The 21,386-nt window shown below is 41.2% G+C and overlaps 1 protein-coding gene and 1 pseudogene across 1 annotated transcript in view; one reads left to right on the top strand and one right to left on the bottom strand.

The window, feature by feature from the left end:
* The window catches only part of TAF4B (TATA-box binding protein associated factor 4b), a 124,181-nt gene extending 114,058 nt beyond the window's left edge, over nucleotides 1-10,123 (top strand). Inside the window, exon 15 of the mRNA XM_078060486.1 lies at nucleotides 8,237-10,123. Within this exon, the coding sequence (XP_077916612.1) occupies nucleotides 8,237-8,404 (168 nt within the window). The 3' untranslated portion in view covers nucleotides 8,405-10,123. The remainder of the gene's footprint in view (nucleotides 1-8,236) is intronic.
* Nucleotides 6,302-6,691, bottom strand: LOC118533762 (small ribosomal subunit protein uS10 pseudogene; annotated as a pseudogene).
* Nucleotides 10,124-21,386: the final 11,263 nt, after the last annotated feature.

Genomic DNA, 21,386 nt, shown 5'->3' with positions numbered 1-21,386 from the left:
CATTTTCCATCAGTCCTGTGCAACTTACCAACTCTAGAATTACCAGAGTTTTAAATAAAGCTACTATTAGTACTGAAATATATTGGTAAATTTACCTTTAGTTGTGAGGCACAACAACCTTTACTGATATTATAGTAGCTTTTCTTAACATTAAGGTCTTCCAAGGATAAAATCAAAGCTGAAAGAAAAAAAAAGTGAACTGGCAGTCCTTTGAAGTTTTCATAAAGCAATAGGTAAAATTTATCTTTGGACATGGTTTAAGTTTTCAGAGGACTTTGTAAGTGTCTTAATTAAAGGTTAAAGAAAATAACTGTAGTGTTAAAAGGAAAGTTACTACATTTCAGAGTTTGACTGTTTATTTGGTAATCTACTGTTCTTGTGTATTGTATTATTTGGTGGAAGCATTTTCTTTTTGGAAAGAGTGACCAAAAAACAGCCTTTTGAGCAAATTCATCTGGTAGCAGCTTGGTGGGGATGAGTGGGTGAGATAGTTGTTAGAAGGCTGGAACAAGCCATCAAAGGACTTCACATTTTCTCCCAGATTTATTTGGCTTAAAGCTAAGAATGACAGCAGGATCTTGATTATAAAGCCATAATATGGCTCATTTTCATTGTTAATTCACATAAGCGATGTTATTGGGTGATACTAGACACATAATCATACTACAACATTGAATGGATACCAGCTAAGTGCTAAAACGCTGTATAAAATATTCACAGCTCCAAAATCCTTCCCTTCTAGCTAGTGAGAAAATTTAAGAGGTAGCTACATTGTGCTGAATGCGTGTGACAGTAGAATGAAATTCAGAGTACTACTGAAGTACACAGGACTTGCACCTGGTCCAGACCTGGGGTAAATTTGAATCTGTAGCACTGGGGAAACAGGTACTGAGTTTTAAAGAACTTAGTAAGGTGATGTGATACAAGGATGGGACAGAGAGATTGAGTTCAGGAGGAGAGAACTACCTGTCTTGGAGCAAAGAGGGAAAAAGTACTCTGGCATGCTTGGTAGTTTGGGACAGGAAGAGAGAAATGAGAGATGAGACTGGAGAGAGGCTTTGGTATGCTCATGTGACTGCATATGTCATGCTTGGATGCTTGGACTGGGTCCTATAGATTTTTAGCTATTGGAGCATTTTGAGCAGGAAAACAGTGTTATCTGATTATTATTTTAGAAAGATCATTCCCACTCCAGTGTGAGCAATATTAATACTGGAACTAAGGAAGTTGCTTAAGAAGGTTGTTGAGGTAACCTAGGCAAAAGATAATGACAGTGAAAAAATATAGAAAGAAGCAGATGATTTGGAAATCGGTAAGAGGTAGAACTGATAAGTGACAGATGGAATATAGAGGAAGAAAGGGTTGAGGATGACACCCAATTTTCCGGCTTGGGCATTGGAGGTGAATGGTATTACTGTTCCTTTAAATAAGAATGAAGAGGAGAAAAGAGGAATAATGGTTTGAAACATGAGGAATTTTGGATACATTAAGTTGGAGACTTCATTAGGAAATTAAACAGTGAGGTCTGGATTTTAAGAAAGCATTCTTTTGGAGATGAAGGAGGGGGATTGTCATTAGCACAGAAGAACCAGACTATCTTTATATATCTCTCCTAATGACACAACCAGAAATAGAACTCAAAGCCCATGATTACATGTCACATCAGTCTGTTTAAACATATTATTTCTATAAAAGACTGTTGAAACATGGATATGTAGAAGTAACAAAATTCTAGGGCAGAAGATAACATGTAGGATTGTCAATATTCTGAAGTAACTCAAAAGGAATAAAACGGTGATAAAAGCAACTCTGTTGCTTCAAAAGTTCTTCTTGTTGACCAGCAGAGGGCGCTCAATCCTGAAGCTCTGTTTTTTTCTCTGTGCTGACCTTAAGGCCTAGAAGCTCAGGTCTTTCGAATATAGATTTTTAGTGTTCTTCTTACACAAGGCCAGGCATCCAGGATCCTTTTATTTATCCTTGCTTCCAGGACTTAGAAGATATTTGATTTTTTTTTTTTTCCTGGAGCCAGTCTTCATTGTACCCCCTGTTCCCATGTCTATTTCTTGTTTCCTCCCTAAAGTTTAAGAATTGAGTCCTCACATTAAGAGCTGCCATGGTACATGGGGTTAGGATAAAATCAGGTGCAGAGCCTGAAAATGTTATGAATCTTTGCCTCTATTAAAAACGCCCAATTTTTCTTTCTAGTTAATTATTAAGATTCAGGGACATGTTTGTGTTTTGTTAGTCTTCTGATCCAGGGAATAGAATGGAAGAAGTTGATGTTAGCTTCTAGAAACAGTATTGATAAGCTTGGTTGGGTCTGTAAAGCATCAAGCTCCTCCAGTATTTGATTGGAGGAGCCAAAGAAAAACTTCCTGTCCTGGGATATATCCTTTGTCTATCTGCCACATGTCTGAAATGCCCATTAGTCTACTTTTTAGCTTTAGGCATTCAGAGCTCCACTAAAACTCAAAGATTTCACTGGAAGGAACAAAGTAAATGTGGCAGGAGAAATTAAGTTAGTGAGGACTTAACAGAATAGGACATGGGCAGGAAGTTTATTATAATTAGTTTTAACTAGGGGATGTCAGAAAAGATCTGGAACTAGAATTACACTATTTCCTGTTTATAAACCTTCAAGCCTCCCAACTGACTAATTAATTTATTATAAGAAGGGCGAACACTTATAGAATGTATATTGTGTGCCAGGTAATGTTCTCATTTAATCCTCAAAACAACCCTATGAGATAATTACTGTTACTATTTTGCAGATTAGGAAACTGAGGCACAGAGAACTTAAGTAATTTGTCTGTGGTTGCTTATGGAGGAGACAACTGGTGCTCACTGATGTTCAATCCTCCTATATATCTTACGCTGCCTAGCACAGTTCCTTGCCCATAGTAGAAGCCCAGTAACCCACGTGACTTTTAAACCATATCAGCGTGTGAGCTAGCATGAAGCTAAGTTGCCGTGGATGCAGCTTTTAGAAACAGAAGCCCGTATGAAGTCACTGAGAACTTCAGCGGGATTCATGAAGCCCCTGGGCTCATAAAGACGTTATTTTTGCTTTTCAGTTAGTATAGCAGTAATAGAATTTAAGGAAACGTGGAAAAAGAAGTAGATAGACTTTTAAAGGTTTTACTTCGCAGCACCCATTCCATTAACTTGAGGGAATAAAAGTTTGGATAACTGGTTATTTTTAATTAGTGTTATTCTTAAAACGTTATTTCTCTGAAATCGGTAACTTATGGTGTTCAATTTTTTCTTATTAGAGGAGAAGAATTACTCAAAATAAAAGTAAGAAACTTTGTTTAGTGATGCAGTTGAACAAAGTAGTGAAGGCTAACTTAATCGACCTAGCAGAGTATGTGAACATTAGGTCTGATCATGATTTTAAGAACATTCGTTGTGCACTTGGTAAGTGAATTATTTCTTTCATCTTCTTTGACCTTTCTCTTCCATTTTACCTGCTTCATCCAGGTGAAGAATCCAAGTTAAAGAATATCCTCATGTAGAAAGATGATTGGGGAAACATCCTATTTCAGAAATAAATAGTACGTTGTCACAGGGTCTTTTTTTTTTTTTTTTTCCTTTATACAAATTTTGGTCTCTTAACCACATTAGTGGTTCTTGGCATTGATAGTGTAATGTGACCAGAAACCAGCCCTAGAAAACTTTGGAAAAGGGATTTGGTGAAGTGGGAGAAAATTAAAGCTGATGGTGAAAAGGCAGGTTTGAGTTTTTATGGCTTTAAGTTAGCCATACATTATCCACTCTCTTAACCATGGATAATTGAGAGGTAGCTGATTATTCTGGCCAGGTCATTGTGAAACTGACAAGTCAGACTGTAGGCATCCCCAAACCATAAGCATAGGAATAAAAATGCTATATGTTTGTATCCATGTTCAAGAAAGATTGACTTTCTTAAGTGTGTCACTATTTGGGCGAAGAGGATGCTATCACCTTTGTAAAGTTGTGAATTATGAAAGACATTTCTGTTGGGTTACTGAATGTCCCTTGGGGTTTGTTTCATTTATAACATTGCCTCAGGCCTTCTGCTACATCCTGTTGGAATGACCTTCTTTTCAACCCCGTGCTGGCAGCTGTAATACGGCTCTTTCTCCTGAATCCTTTAGGCTTGTCACATGACAAACATGAACTGTGACCCCTTTGTTCTTTATCCAGATGATTCTGTTTCTTTAATTTTTTTCTGTTTAACATTTTTTTCTTACTTCCTTTCCTCTTTTTCCCTCTTTGCTCCCTTTTTAATTTCCTACCTAGACAAGGGTTGTTGTAGGGTTTTGGGAGCATTTTAGTTTTTTTATTAAAGTATAATACTGATGCAGAAAAGCACACAAATCAAAGCTCACTGAATTTTCACAGTACAAGCACACTCATGTAGATAATACTCCAGTCAAGACAGAGAACATCACCAGAACCCCAGATAACCCTCTCCTATCTCCTTCTGGGCACTACTTCTCTCCCCCAGGGGGAATCGTTGTCCCTGACTTCTGTAGCTCTGAACTTTATAGAAATGGAATCAAACTGTATGTATTCCTTTACATCTGGATCCTTTCATTTAACATTTTTGTTATATTCATACATGTTACTCAGTTTGTTACTGCTGTGTAGTATTCCATTTGTATAAATATTCTACAACTTATCTATTCTAAATGGGCATTTGGATTGTTTCTTGTTTAGGGCCATTATGAATAAGAGTGCTAAACATTCTCATACATGTCTTTCGGTGAACGTATGATATAGTTCTGGGTATTTACATAGAAGTGGAATTGCCAAGACATAGTGTATCCAGCTAGCCATTTAATTTCAAAATTCGTATAAAACACTAAATGACTGATTTTAGGCAAACTCTTAGTACTTAAATAGTTATAAACAACTATCGATTCAGCTTTAGCATATTATATCTAATTTTTGGCTAAGAAAAATGCCTCTATTTAAGTGTACTATAGTTTAGAAATAAAAAAATAAAATGTACTATAGTTTTAAACAGGTAATTCCTATATACAACAAAATTTCCACTCACTGCCCATGATTTGTTTTATTAACTCTCTTCCTAATGTTTGTTTTTTATCCAGTTTTCCAAAGCTGAGTTGTCCGGTCCATTCTGCAAAAATCTTTTTTATTAAAGATTTTTATTTATTTGTGAGAAAAAGAGAGAGAGACCGCTCACAAGCAGGGGGACCGGCAGGCAGAGGGAGAAGCAGGCTTCCTGCTGAGCAAGGCCCCAGTGTGGGGCTTGATCCCAGGACCCCAGGATCATGACCTGACCTGAAGGTGGATGGTTAACCGACTGAGCCACCCAGGCATCCCCATTCTGCAAAAATCTTACGAAAATATTGTGATGGTGATAATTTACAGCAGTTAAGATTATATCTACATTATACCACCTCTGAGTGGTAACTTTAACAGGGAAGAGGAATGTGCTAGCGCATGACTGACGTGCTTAGCTGAAGTCACAGGCTGACACTTGTATTTGTACAAACTGCATTCATTACTAAGAACCTTGCAGAAGTGGTGAGAGACTGGCTCTATACCATAGATGGGCTCCCCGGAGAAGTAGCCAGGCAATTGTGCAGCCGAGAGTAATGTTTTTGTCCTTTCTAAAAATGTTCCAGAATTTGTTCCATGGACCCTTTTGAGCCAAGTTTACCATAATGAGTATAGAAATGTGATTGTGATATCATATTCCCCCAAAATTGCAAAACATATTTCAAGGAAATTTTATTTGACCATCAGATAAAGTGCCCCTCAGTCATTTTGTGAACATGCATGGAATTAAGTTGACTTGTTTTGACCATAGTGTTATTGGAGACCTTAAAAAGGATTACTTTCGGGGTGCCTGGGTGGCTCAGTCATTAAGTGTCTGCCTTTGGCTCAGGTCATGATCCCAGGGTCCTGGGATCGAGCCCCACATCAGGCTCCCTGCTCAGCGGGAAGCCTGCTTCTCCCTTTCCCACTCCCCCTGCTTGTGTTCCCTCTCTCGCTGTGTCTCTCTCTATCAAATAAATAAATAAAATCTTAAAAAAAAAAAAAAAAAGGATTGCTTTCTCCATCAAAACAAAGCAAAACAAAACAAATGTAGAGGGCATAATTAAAATTTGATAGTTATAAAAGGATATTTATAGAACCAGAAGATTTGCTTCCTATGTTAGGTAAATTTTTTTTCTTATATAAGTCTTTTGGAGGGTGAAAGGAGGGTTACCAACCCTATCAAGATGTTTTCGGAAACAAAGTATGGTTTTATTTGTTTATTTATTTTCTAACAACTAATAATCAATTTACTAAAAAGGTTAATTTAAGCATCTGCAATGGTGACTTCACCCTCAACTCCTGGCTCAATACTGATGGAAGTAATCTGCTTAACAATCTCAGAAGGACTGTGCAAATCAATGAGTCGCTTGTGGATCCTCATCTGAAAACGATCCCAGGTTTTAGAACCTTCACCACAAGGAGTTTTTCTTGTAGTGATTCTCAGAGTCTTGGTAGGCATCCGAACTGGTCCTTTCACTTTGAGATTCTTTTCCTTTGCGCCTCTGATCAAGTCAGCACATACCTTTTCCAAAGATTTTACCTTGCAGCTGGTGAGAGTCATTCTGATTCGGTGAATCTCCACCTCCGGTTCCACGGGGGTCCTCCCGGTGTCTCTAAAAGCCATGGCTGCAGCGCGGCTTCCTGACCGACTTGTTCCTCGGTGAGAGCGAACAGCAGTGAGTCAGGAGCAGGAGCGGGGCGTCCCAACCTCCGCTGTGGCTGCAACCGCGTCTTCCTCAGAGAGCCAAAGTATGGTTTTAAAAAAGAATGAGAAGGGGCACCTGGGTGGCTCAGTTGGTTAAACGGCTGCCTCTGGCTCAGGTCATGATCCCGGGGTCCTGGGATCGAGCCCCACATCAGGCTCCCTGCTCAGCGGGGAATCTGCTTCTCCCTCTCCCTCTGCCTGCTGTTCCCCCCGCTTGTGCGCACACTCACTCACTCTCTCACTCTCTGCCAAATAAATAAATAAAATCTTTAAAAATTATCCTTTGAAAATTCTGTATTTTTCATTTCTCCTTCCAGTCTTTTTTGTTTTAATACTATTATGTAGACACTGATATTTAGAAAACTTAGTATAGGCATATTGGGTTTCATTCATTTTTGAATGGCATTTAGAGCCCACATTGGTTGATATCAAAAAGCTTATGGTCTAGTGGGTATGTAGTAGTGGTGGTAGCGTATACAAATTACTGTAATACTATGTAAAGTAATTGCTACAGTGAGAATTCCTTTGGTGGGGGTGGCAAGTAGACGCATTTGAAATGGGTCTTAAAAGATGAATAGATTGGTCTGGAATGGCCTTTTGCTGATCTTTATCTATTGGCCAGAGTTAAGATGCTTTGTAAAGGAACAGTGGGAAGTGAGCCTGTAGGGAAGCCAGGTGATGAGTTTGTACCTGATTTGGTAGATAATAGAGTACAGTGACTAAGAGCGCTCACTTCAGATCCAATTAGAAATTGAGTCACAGTTCAGTTTTGCTGTGTGACTTTGAACAGATTGCATAACCTGTCTAAAGCACAGTTTTCTCATTTGATAAATGCAGACAGCACCCATGTAACTTGCTGCAATGTTAAATGAAAGGAAAGGGATCGTGTGTGGGAGGTGATTCACATAGCTGTCAGTATAACAAGTGCTCACGTAGCTACTGGGATAGCAGTGAGCCATCGAAGATTTTTGAACCACAGAATGATGGGATATGAACCATGTAAGGCTTTTTCTTTTATTTTTATAATTGATATACAAAAGACTGTACACCTTTAAAGTATACAGTCTGATAGGTTTTTACATAGACCTATGAAATCATCACCACAATTGAAATAATGTCCACAGCCATCACTCCCAAAAGTTTTGTCTAAGAACTTTAAAGAGGAAAGTCCGGCCTTCAATGCACAGCAAAGAATGGAGTGAAGTCAAGCCTGGAAGTGGAGAAATCAGTTAAGAGGCTGTCGCCATGGTCCAGGTGAGAGAGAGAGAATGAATGAGGTCATGAACTAGTGTGGTGGCAGTTGGCCTCCCCCAGGAGACGGGGCTGCTGCGGGACAGGGTTGAGCCTGCTGCATCATTATATTCTCTCCAGCACCAGCTCAGTGGCCAGAGGCGAGTGAGCTCTTCCATTCTGAAGACAGTTTTTCTCTTTATGAAAGATTGCTTACTTCAAACTGTTTTCTCTGTTTATTCTGTTTAGGGCTTAAAAGACAATCTTCTTGCTTCTGGGACATCCGGTCTGACAGCCACCAAACAGTTGCTTCGTCCAAGAATCACAAGAATCTGTCTCAGGGACTTGATATTCTGTATGGAACAGGAAAGAGAGATGAAGTATTCTCGAGCTCTGTACCTTGCCCTTCTGAAGTGACCACTGCACTCTCCATCCAGATCCTTGCTGTTTACTGCCAAAGAAGACATAAAGAGCATTGTTGCACTCTCCTGAAATTTCAGTTTCTGGAAAATAATCACCAATAGGGAAGACCATTGTTTACAGTTATAAACTTTTATTAAATCTTATGGGGTTCTTAAGGACTAGAATTCAACTTTGTCTTCTGGAAATTGGTTAATGAAACACAGTTAATACAGACATAGGCTTCTGCCTACCTGTGCATTGAATTACAAGTTAAGGCCCTGTTTGGTACCACCTGCTTCATTTGCCAAACTGTTAACAAGTGAGGTGATTTCCCTAATACAGCCAGCATTAAGATGCAGGGGAAGGAAAGGAAGAGTCACTATTTACCAAGCAAACTGTATTTCATCCTCTACTGAACCTGTCTCAAGGTGTTAGGTTTTCTGGGCTGGGATCAGAAGTTGCCTAGCTAATTGTGACAATCACCTTTGTAGTTGCAGGTGGCGAGCCACAGAGCAGGGTCTGTGGTGACTTTGGTCATCCGCGTCCCGATGTTGTCAAAACTGAGGCAGATGGGGATAGTTTGTGCCTAAGGTTGCTGTTCTGTGGTTCATCACCGTATGCTGCTTCTGATACCGAGTGAGGGGACATCCTTGTCAGGGAAGCTGTAACACGGGACCTGCTGATATACCTCACTGAAAACTGGAAAAGGTGGGAAGTACTGGAAGGAATGAAGGGGCATTGCATTCCACCTGAGAAGGGGGAGTGAAAATGGAATGAATCCCAGAGCAGGAAGTGTGCTGCACACACACCCTCCATTCCAGGGGTGAGATTGGAACTCCAGCGCAGCTGGTACAGGTTTCGTTGACAGGACAAAATCACAGTCCAGCCAAAAGGGAAAATGTATCAAACATTTTCAAATTTGCAGTATTTCAAAGGGAAGAAGTTTTTTTTTTTTATTTTGTGTATTGTTTTAAATCTTAAGGATGGTTTTGTAAAATTTTTTTCGTTACTGCAAGTTTTAAGCATCTTGTTGCATTTAAAAAATCCTAATTGATGATTAGAAATTTTTAACAGTAGGACTCCATTTTGGATTCAGTACTCAAAAGATAATGTCAGCATCTCATTGTCAGAGATCTTGTCTCTAAATGTATTATGAGAAGCATGTTATATATATATGTGAAATATATATATATATATATTCATCTGAGGGGGAAGCCGATGTTTTGTAAAGCAAACCCTCTTTTTTTTTTTTTTTTTTAATTCCACCTTTGTGGCATGTAGCTGTGAAAAGTAATAGCTGTATTTAGAATTGCATACAGAAAGAACCAGTAAATCCTCCAGGAAGGTTTTAAAAAAACAAAACAAAACAAAAAAGAAAGCTGCTTTTTAGGAAAAGAATTCAGGGGAAAAAACACACCTCCAGTATGTTACTCCTCATCCTGTTCTTCCCATTGGGACTGTTACGGCCATGTTCTATACGGTAGTAAATGTTAAATTGGCCACATCTTTTTGTTTCAGGCAAGTTATTATGTAAAATGCTATAAATTATGTATATGTTAAAAGAATACTTTCAGAAGAGATCTATACCTAAAGTTGTTTTTGTATATTTAAATGCTTAGCTTTATTTTTTTGTAAAGTGCAGCATATTCCCATATTTGTGTATAATCTTATTGATCAGATGTTTAAAATTATTTCAAATACTTCATTAAAATAATTATTTTATTATAAGAATAACTTTGCTCAGTCCCTGACTTGTAAAACCAATATCTTTAGTAGTAAGCCCCCGCAGCTGGGCCCGGGCAATGGATCTTTCTTGGCTCTGATTGTTACTTACTTTGGAGTATTAGCATTTGGGTTCCAGAACCTATCTTCAAATCCAAGTTACTATATCACTTTCTTTGGAATCACTGTGAATTTGCATGCTATTTGACTCACAAAGAAAGCTAAGCATATTCATTACAAAAGCTTTTCTTGGCCCACTAGGGTTTTCTTACTCAAGTATTCTTTTTCAAAATTTATTTTTAATATATATTTTTAAACTTTGTGTCATGAAGTATATCTTACCCAGGAAAGAACAAATACAGTGTATCCAAAGTATTCTTCCGCTCAATTTGCAAAATGGTGGCCTTGGGGTAGATTTGATCTATAAATGCATTCTCTGTGACTCATACAGTGTTGTTCATGTTTTAATTTACAAAAATCTATATTTCCACTTCTTTTGAAAAATCAGAAGATTTGGAATCATTATGTATATCCTTGTGTATGGTAATCCACTGGAACCACCCAGTGCCTATTCACTTTAGATATGGCGTAAGTTTACCTTCCCTTGTCTGAACCCTTTAAGTATTGAAGTTGGTGACCCTCTCCCTTCAATATTTATCTTGCGTGATGATCAGTAAGAGTAAAGTACTGGAAATTCTCTTACCCTTTTTTTTTTTTTAGCAACTTTATTGAGGTATATTTTATATATAAAATTCACCCGTATTTCATCCATTTACTTTTAATGTGACTGACCTTTTAAATTGTTTCCTCTTGAGTATCTTTAAGATCCAAGATCCTTCTCCTAAAAAAAGAGCAACATTTAACATTTTAACATTCTTTTAAAGCCTATATTTCTTAAAACCTGCATTTGAGGTAAATTTTGTTTCATTAGAATTTTGGTAAAACTTTATTTAGAATTAAGGCCATTTATACTAATTATGTCATAGTTGCAGCAAAGAACACAAGTAATGTTAGGGCATATTTAGAAAAATACGGAACCAAGATCTCAGGCTGATTAAGTTGGATTTTATCTCTATCCTTAGTTGTATAATGAACCAACTTGTGTTTTTCAAAGTCTGACCTCAATAAGACTCAGTGATTCTGCATGAAATAAAAGTATAATATGTCATATGTTTATATACAACCTGGTAGCTAGTTTTTATTTTATTGTTGTTAGCACTGTTATCTTTTCAGATACTTTCATACTCTTCCCTGAACTGAAAGGACTTTCTTTTTTTTCCACGTGGGCATGATTTACATCTGGTATCAGTATCTTTTTCTCTGACTTTTTAACCATTTCTGAGTATTTTCATATGCATTTCAGTTGTATTGCATTGGTGCATTTGCTTTTTTACTGAAGTTGTTTCACAAGTTGAAAATTGGTCCTCAGTAGAATTTCTTTGCCATATTTTTCTTTTGGGAAACAATGAGAGAGTGCCGTGCAGCCTACGGTTCGCCACCATATACTTGAACACTGACTGGTAGGTGAGAGGAACAGACCTGTAACAGTAAGAGGTTCAGAGTTTATGTAGACCTAGCACATTGAATATTTGTGGGAAGAAAATACTCTCTAGGAACTCACTTTAAGACTTTTGACTTTGTGAGTAAACCATGAGAGCAGTTTTAATGGCAACTCTTCTCCTTTAATAATGCCAGGTTGACACCTTTCTAAGTTTTATTGTAGATGGTATTGAGGCAACATTGCCTTGGCTGCCTATCTCAGTCTTGCCTCTTACCAGTTTTGTGACCTTGGGCAAATTATTTAACTTTTCTGTGCCTTTGTTTCCTCATGTGGAAAATAAAAGACCGTAAGGAAAATGAAAACACTCGTAATATTTTGGGTGCATTTCTTCCTATTAAAAAAAAATTATGTATTCTAGAGAGAGAAAGAGAGAGCACACACAAGCGGGAGGAGGGGCAGAGGGAGAGAATCCCTAAGCAGACTCCCCACTGAGCATGGAGCCCTAGACCTCACAGGGCTCGATCCCAGGACCTCAAGATCATGACCTGAGCTGAAACCAAGAGCCAACTGCCTGACTGACTGAGCTACCCAAGTGCCCCCCCTTCCTATTTTTTTCTACAGTGTGCTTTTTTTTTTTTTTCCCCCTATGTTAAATCTGTAGATCTTTTAGGTCATACTATTGATTCAGCTTGGTGTCCTTTCCTACATACCACTGGAGATACTGGAAGAAAATGAGAAGAAAAACACAACTAGGAGAATAAAACATTGCTTTCGAAATCTGTCCTTCAAAGCAATATCAAGGCCATGTTTCTCATTTCCTCATAGAGCATTTGGATTTGTTTAAAATGATTTCAATTTGTTGTCCTCAGGGGTGAAGTGAAGTACCTTTTAATCTCACCATTGCTTGCAGTGACCCTCTACATGATGAGGTAACGAGGAAGGAGAACTGCCATAATTCTACGTAAGTTGTTTATTAGCACATTGAAAGCTAGTATAGAAATACTACCAATGAGGTTTAGGCTATCGGACTGATAACTTCTGTTTGTAATTTTAATGGAGGCTTTTGTCTGAAGATGAGGGGAAGGTTGGCTTCTTGATGAAATCTTCTATCTTAGGCCTTCACTTCCCTGAATAGAAGTATGAAGTCATTGTACTGAGTGGTCTCCAAAGATCCTTTAAACCTGCAGATGGCAATATGAATATCTCACTGGGTACTCCTCAGCAATGTTAATTCCTATAGAAGTAGACAGCATCACCTCTAACACAGAGGAGAGCAAGACAATTGAATAAATGGTACATTGTGTCATTTCCAGGGCTTCTGCCATTATTACAAAGTGGGTGGTGCTGGGCTAGATGCCAATCAAAGAACAATTCAAGCATCATTACTGATCTGTATTGAGCTGTAAAGGTTTCTTAGGGCTGACATAACAGATTTCCACAAACATATTTTCTCACAGTTCTGGAGGCCAGAAGTTTGAAATCAAGGTGTTGGAAGGGCCAGTTTCCCTCCACAGGCTCTAGGAGAGAACTTTCCTGCCTTTGTTCCAACTACTGGTGGCTTTTGATGTTCCTTGGCTGTGGCAGCAGAATGCCCTGCTTCCATCCTCACATGGCTTCTGTGTCTTCTGTGTCCTTTTCTTCTTATAAAGACACCTAGTCATTGGATTTAGGGCCTACTCCCAATTCAGTATGATCTCATCTTGGCCCTTAACCAACATCTGCAAAGACTCTGTTTCCAAATAGGGTCCATTGTAAGGTTCCAAATGGACATGAATTTGGGGTGGGGTGGGGTGGGGGAGAATGACACTATTCAGCCCACTGCAGGAGGATCCTGTATGTGATTAAATATTCCTGATACTTCTATTTTCTGCCTTTGACTTCAATAATAGTGAAAAACTTAATGGTTGTTAAAATGGAAAGGGCTGATTTTGTTAACTCTTTACAGTGGAGACTCAGAATCTTGAGTTCTGTCAAGATGTCTATCCTTCTCCCCCCTTTCCTTCCCCTTCAGGCAAGGCTTTTGGTGGCTTTGTTCTGAGAAATCTATCTTTGATGTGGTTAAGACTATGCTGTCCTAGTGTTTAGAGTAGTGTATTCAAGTGAATCTGCCTCCTATATTATTGGGGAAGGAAAGGAAGGAGCAAAGTCCAGAATTCCTGGGGAGAGACGCATCACCAAGGAGAGACTTGGAAATTGGAGACACGTCAAGAATAGCTTCATGGACTGATCCCAGACAGGGCATTCGCCTCTGGAACTGGGAGCTGGTACCGAGTTCTAAATCTTGGGTCACTACAGGCAGCTTAGGTTTTTATCAGATTTCTTATGAGATAGAATATTAAAAAGATCCTAACTAATTTTAAGAGAATGTATATCTTGCCCTACTATAGCTTTAAAAAGCCATTCTCTGCCTTTTTTCTTAGGGACTTACTAAATCACTAGGCAAACGGTTGGCAGTGGTTTGGGGAAGGGCCTTTAGAAGTCTGCAGTAGAACCCCACAGGAAAGCCTGTTGAATGCAGTCCGTAAAGGTCGGTGAACAGCAGCCTTTGCCTAAAATACTAGCATAGGAACAGTCATGGAGCAGATTCTCAAAACTTGTTTTCATGGCACAGTGTCTTCGGTTATCTCAAGGGAAGACTGAAATCTCAGGTTTCCAAGATTAAGTTTTAATCCATCTTTTTGAAAGATGCACAGGCAGGCATGGGGATTAGGGGAGAAAGATACCAAATCAAGCAAGACGATAAGATGTTGCATCTCCAGTTAAGTCTGTTTCAGGGTTACTGAGTGACATCAATTGCTAAAGGTACAGACTGGTTACCAGAATGAACTTGTCTGTTGAACAAGATGTCTGTGTGGTCTCGTCTACCACATTTAAGTATAAATCCACTTAGAATCAAGCCATTTATTTGCAGCCCAAAGTTCTAGATACTTCTGAGGCTGTCTAAAGGTTATCTAATCCCTTCTAATAAAAGAACTCCCTTCAGCATCCCTGAAACACAGGTCCTCTACTAAAGTAGTGCGCGTGGTGGTGACCTCAGTATTTTATACGAGCCATACTTGAATTGTCCTGTTATTTCTATATTCTGCCTGGATTTAATTTGAAATCATACTTGAATTGTCCTGTTATTTCTATATTCTGCCTTGGTTTAATTTGAAATCTGCCTTCCTGTAATTTAGCATTTGGGACCTACTTTTGTTCTGTTAAGTTACATAATAACAGTAGCAATTTTTCGAGCGCGATCCGGTACGGGGCCACGCTAAGCATTCCACCTGCGTTATGTAAACCCCTTCACACGGCCTCATGAGAGAATGGCAGGGACCCATTTCTTCTTGCACACACAGCTAGACCATGAGTCTCCTTTAGGTAAATGTGGCTGTGTGTCTGAGGTCTGACCAAAGACATGTAGGGAGAAGTGATGTGCGACATTTCCGATCTGGCTCAAGACAAGTATAAATCCTGGGGCACCTGGGTGGCTCAGCCGTTAAGCGTCTGCCTTCGGCTCAGGTCATGATCCCAGGGTCCTGGGATCGAGCCCCGCATCGGGCTCCCTGCTCGGCAGGAAGCCTGCTTCTCCCTCTCCCACTCCCCCTGCTTGTGTTCCCTCTCTCGCTGTGTCTCTCTCTGTCAAATAAATAAATAAAATCTTTAAAAAAAAAAAAAAAAAAAGACAAGTATAAATCCTGAAGATGGCAGAGCCACCAGAGCCTTGGGTCACTGAATTGTGGCTTGGAGCCAAACTGCCTGTTGACCAAGAACAGCATTTTGGCCTACGTACAAGTGGGATATAAACATCTAACGTGTAAACAACTAACAATGTATCTGTTCTCGCAGTTCATATAGCTGAATTAACACTGCAGATAGCTGCTGCTAGCAGTATTTATATTTTACAGATAAGGACACTGGTGTGGCAAGAGACTAAATGATTTAGCGGAAGTCACAGAGAAAGTAGTTGAGTTGGGATTTGAACCTAGGTCTGTCCAACCCCAGAACCTGCCCCCTTGATTCCCACACGGGGTGGGAGGGGGGGTTGTTTTATTTGTTTGTTAATGCTTCAGAGCTAATCTCTATCCCATGTGATAGCACTTTAACTATGTGAGGGTAACTCCATTTCCTTTCCTACATTTCATGTCCCTTCTGCAACTGAGGGGACCCAGTTCATCAATTCGCACAACGGTCATCTAGATTTCTCAGTATTTTAATTGTTCCCTTGACTGTATTTCTTCACACTAAATGTGGTTCCCACGCTAAATGCAACACAGCCCATAGGGCTTGGAGAGTCGGGAGGGTGGCGAGCGCATTTAGTATTTAGGGCAGAAGTCCATAGTGCTGTTGGTGCAAAGTCAGATTGTGGAAGTATGAAGCTTGTGGCTAATGACTCACCCCAGGGCTTTTTCGTGCTCATGCTTCCGAGAGGAGCCAGTGGGCCAGCAGCTTCTCCTTACCTAGGAATTAGTTAGAAACACGGGATGTCAAGGCCCACTCCTGACCTACTGAATCAGAACCTGCATTTTAGCAAGATCCCCAGATGATTCCTGGGCTCCCTAAAGCTGTAGAAGCACTGCTCTGGTTGATTGCCTTTATCAACCTGAAGAGAAAACCTCACATATGTTCTGCTGTGCTTCCTTTTTGTTTTGGCCTGTTGGTTCTAGCCAGTCACAGTCATTTAAGTTTTGATTCTGTGATGTATGGAGGACATTTGCGTTCAGGCTAATAACTATACCATCATCCCTCTCAGCCTGTGTCACCCACGCGTTTCCTGAGCATGCCTTCTGCATTCATTCAAGTTGTCCACAAATGTGTTGACCAGGACAGGGCCAGCTATAAAACTGTGAAGCATGTTGCCTCCACCATCAGCCTATTAACTGGCACTGATGGCACTCCACGGCCAGCTGTGACCGTTTCAAATCGGTAGTGCCATCGCAGAGTTCCTAACGTTTCCATGGGCAACTCCAGAGGATGCACCACCTAGCCTGTGCTTACCAGCCCAGCAGCCATCTCAAAGAAGAGCATGATAATGGTTTAGGAGACCCACAAAATGGGAGGCTGAAACAACAGAAATCTATTTTGGGGGTGTCCCCCACTCAAAGTACTTCAGAATGTGGCTGTATTTGAATATAGGGTCTTTAAAGACATAGTTAAATTAAAGATTTTTTATTTATTTATTTGAGAGAGAGAGAATGAGAGAGAGCAAGCACATGAGAGGGGGGAGGGTCAGAAGGAGAAGCAGACTCCCTGCCGAGCAGGGAGCCCGATGCGGGACTCGATCCCGGGACTCCAGGATCATGACCTGAGCCGAAGGCAGTCGCTTAACCAACTGAGCCACCCAGGCGCCCAAAGACATAGTTAAATTAAAAAGAGGTCTTTAGAGTGGCCCTAGTCCAATATGACTGGTGTCTTCAGGGGAGGAGAGTAGGACCCAGACAAGTACAGAAAGAAAACCATGTGAGGACACAGCAAGAAGGCGCCATCTACAAGCTAAGGAGAGGGGCCTCAGAAGAACCCAGCCCTGTCGCCATCTTGATCTTGGACTCCTGGGCTCCAGGATCATGAGGAAATAGATTTCTGTTGTTTCAGCCCCCCATTTTGTGGTACTTTGTTATGGCAGTCAGGCTAACTAGTACACCCTTCCCACCCCTCTTCTGCCATTAGTTTTTGGCAGAATTGGTCATCTCGCTCTATTAGGATGAGCTGAGGTGTACTTTAACTGTCTGTGTGAGAAATGTGGGCATAAGGGATACATTTACAATGCCTCAGGGGTGTGTGCTACAGTAAAGTCCTAGGTGAAGTAAAGGATGGTTTTAAATGGAAGAATCAGTCGCCTGGGTGGCTCAGTCAATTAAGCTTCTGCCTTCGGCTCAAGTCATGATCCCAGAGTCCTGGGATCGAGCCCCGCATCGGGCTCCCTGCTCCGTGGGGAGCCTGCTTCTCCCTCTGCCTGCCGCTCCCCCTGCTTGTGTTCTCTCTCTCTCTGTCAAATAAATAAATAAAAATCTTTAAAAAAAAAAAAGAAGAATCACCACGAGGGTCACAAGGTACAGAGGAATGTTCAAGGTGTCTGCATTCATGAGATTTAATCAAAACTTACAGGAAAAGTCCGTATACAGCACCCCTGAACCAAACTGCTAGGAGAACCAAAAAAATGATTCACCATTCAGCACGAACTCTAGCAGCCCTGTCATCTTGTCTGCTCGATGTCAGAATCCCTTTCTCTCAATTCCAATGCTTCTGACGGGGCAGTGCCCCAGCCTCGCTGCCCCTGCTTCTCCTACTAATGTTTCTGCTACTGCTTTTCTTCTCTCTTTATAGTGCCTTCTTGGACATTTTTCTTTTTTTTTTTTACAGCACTAAATTGTCACTGAATTGTTCCCTTTATTTATTTTTTTAATTTTTATTGTTATGTTAATCCCCATACATTACATCATTAGTTTTTATTGTTATGTTAATCCCCATACATTACATCATTAGTTTTTGATGTAGTGTTCCATGATTCATTGTTTGTGTGTAACCTCCAGTGCTCCATGCAGAACGTGCTCTCTTTAATATCCATCACCAGGGGCGCCTGGGTGGCTCAGTTGGTTAAGCGACTGCCTTCGGCTCAGGTCATGATCCTGGAGTCCCGGGATCGAGTCCCGCATCAGGCTCCCTGCTCAGCAGGGAGTCTGTTTCTTCCTCTGACCCTCCCCACTCTCATGCTCTCTCTATCTCATTCTCTCTCTCAAATAAATAAATAAAATCTTAAAAAAAAAAAAAAATACCCATCACCAGGCTAACCCATCCCCCCACCCCCCTGCCCTCTAGAACCCTTCCTTGGACATTTTTGCATCTGGGCACAGTTCTCTGTGTCACGTTCAAACCTGAGAGAGGAAGCGGTTGGGTCCATTAAATGTGCCTCCTCTTGGATAGTCATCCTTCTTGGACGTGATTTTGCGCTGAACTACCTCACAGGTGCCGGCCAGCCTGGCTGCTGTAGGTCAGCTGCTAGTCCCCAGTGCAGACAGCTGTGGCCAGCGTGGCCGGTGTCACAGGTAGAAAGCAAGACAGATCTCACGCAAGGAAGTGCCCTCGGCAGTGGTGTTTAGAGGGAGGCTTCAGCACTGCAGGTATGCTACGCCCTTGCCACTCAAGGTGTGGTCCATGAACCAGCAGCAGCCGGGGCATCACCAGGGACTTGGACGCAGAACCTCGGCCCCTTCCCCAGAGCGGCTCAATCAGAATCTGCACTTTACCAAGATGCCCAGGGGATTTGCGTGCGCATGATATGTTTAAGAAGCATGACGCTCCCAACCCTCTCATTGATTTTTTTAGTAAATCTGGTCTTTTCTGTATATTAGGTTTGCTTAAAACTGCATACCCCTGTGGGTCAGATCAGATCCAGGCTTAGGAATTTTAAAGCTGTACTGAACCTTAGCCATATAGTCAGATTTCAGAATGAGATGTGGGAGCCCAGAGAGATGAGGTGATTTGCCTGGAAGCCATGACACTTGAATGCATTTAATTATGCACAATTTTCTAGGGACACTGGTAATATAAAAATATGTTTTCTTATGCAACCTGGCAATGCTGTGTCAGTTTCTGAGCCAAATACACTTAAGAACCGGGTCTAAAGTTAAAGTAATGGGCGACTTAGCTAGCTACATATATTAACTGTATTCAAAGGGGGTCAGTGGAATTGAGGGTTGGAGAAAAGTTACAAGGATTGTCCGCCAGAGAAACACCACCATTCTTCCACTGAGAGGGGCCCACGCTTGGCAGTTTTCTCTATCCGGCCTTCCTCTCTTAGGAGAGGGTAGTAAAGCCTGTCCCATTTCTAAGAAAATTCTCCCACATCTTTTACATTTCAGATTTCCATTTTGACTCACATCAGAATGCCTTGGCCCTCACAAGTTTTTAATCTACGACAATAAAAGTAATTGTATTAGTAGCACTGACAGCAATAATAGTAACTACAGCACCTGAGGCCGACTACATCGATATTATGATGCTGAAAAAAATGTACCATTACAGGGGCGCCTGGGTGACTCAGTTGGTTAAGCGTCTGCCTTTGGCTCAGGTCATGATGTCAGGGTCCTGGGATTGAGTCCCGCGTTGGGCTCCCTGCTCTGCGGGGGGGCCTGCTTCTCTCCCTCTGCGCTTCTCCCTCTGCTTGTGCTCTCTCTCTCTCTCTTTCTCTCTCTGTCAAATAAATAAATAAAATCTTTTAAAAAAGAATGTGCCATTACAATCTTGGCAGTTGACCCCAATGAATTTCCCATTTGATTCATAAATCGATCCTATATTTTAAAACATTTTTCTTAGGCTCTGTAAGGTTGTTGTTCATTCAAGACTTACCTATAGAATATCCACTTTACAGAGTTTTGATGTGGTGGAATTACACACATGAATACTCAGATGAGAAGAATAATGCCCATAAAAGGTCGATGGCAAAGCAGAAACTGGAGCCCAGGGGGACAGTCAAAAGGCCAGTCGAGTGTCCCCTGCAGCTGTGAGCCTGGGGTTGGGAGTTGCCTGACAGCCTGACATCTGGGCATTTGCTTAGGCACCCTGGCAAAATATTTACACCCGTTCACTAGTGACAGGTGTTACTTACCTTTGGCTCTTCTTTCGCAATAGGTTTCTGCTTTGTAAGTTGGCTACACTTCAATTCACTCTACCATCTTCCCTCGTGCAGTAGTGCTGCTCTTGTCTCTAGATTTCTTGTGTTCATTGGTTTGCCATGCATCCAACAGACATCTATTTGGTGCCTACTGTATACCAAGCAGTGCATCTCATAAAGGGGTGTTCCAGGATGAAGAACACATATGCCCTGCCTCTAGGAGCTCCCTGCATAGCAGATGAGACATACCGGAAGCAGGTGACTGGAACACAGTGTACCAAGGGTGAAGGATGAACTGAGTGCTATGGGAGGGTTTCAGTTGTTGTTTGCATCAGCCTCTCTTTCTTTCATTTTCTGCCTTTTCTTTCAGTTTTTCTTTTTGAAAAAATAAATATCAGATAGTTTAAGGATAGAACTTTGTTTTATTTTATCACATGTCCATTGTACTCCAAATACTGTGACAGGCTGAGTGCTGGGACAGAGGACATTCGAGGCCCTGTGGGGTACACTGAGGAGGGCCTGCTCTAGAGGAGATAGAGACTTGGGACCCTTTCTGCTTCAAGGAAGAAGATTGTGCAAGCAGAAGGCAAAGGCTTTGTGATGTGTCTTATTTGGGGACTACTTCGTTTACTAAGGCTGGAGCATGTCAAGTGCAAAGGACAGAATGACAGCTTTCGTAAGCCAAGTTCACGGGGTCCAGGAGTTTACCAGACTCTCTTGTCAGATTCCACTGGTGGTGGCTTAGGGCCTGTATCCAAACTCAAAGCCCTTTAATTACAATATGCTGATGGTACACACAGGCACACGAGAGGTAAGACCCTGAATTTAGGTGCTAGAGGTCCTCAGCTTTCACAGTCTCCACTTTTGCCTGCAGTTCACACACACCAGCCCACCTCCATTTGTTGGCTTTGATCTTTCCCATGTGGCAGGACTAATGATAGGACATCTCACGGTGGCCCTACCTGCCTGCCAGGCACCATCAATAAGAAAACAGCCAGTGGGTGGGTCACTGCCCTGCTGCCTGAGCCAGCATTTGAAGGGGACCCCTGCTGAGCCCCTGCTTTGCAGGACCCTGAGGCTTCTTTCTGGGACTCCTCCTCCTTGGTGGGATTGGTGGGGGTCCGTTAAGGCAAAGGACACAGCTCCAGGTTGGGGTTGGTCCACTGAGGGCCCACTTGACT

This window comes from Halichoerus grypus, chromosome 13 (genome assembly GCF_964656455.1).
Source record: "Halichoerus grypus chromosome 13, mHalGry1.hap1.1, whole genome shotgun sequence".
Lineage (NCBI taxonomy): Eukaryota > Metazoa > Chordata > Mammalia > Carnivora > Phocidae > Halichoerus > Halichoerus grypus.
Note: the sequence above shows the minus strand (reverse complement) of the source record. Positions and strands in the feature narration are given on the sequence as shown.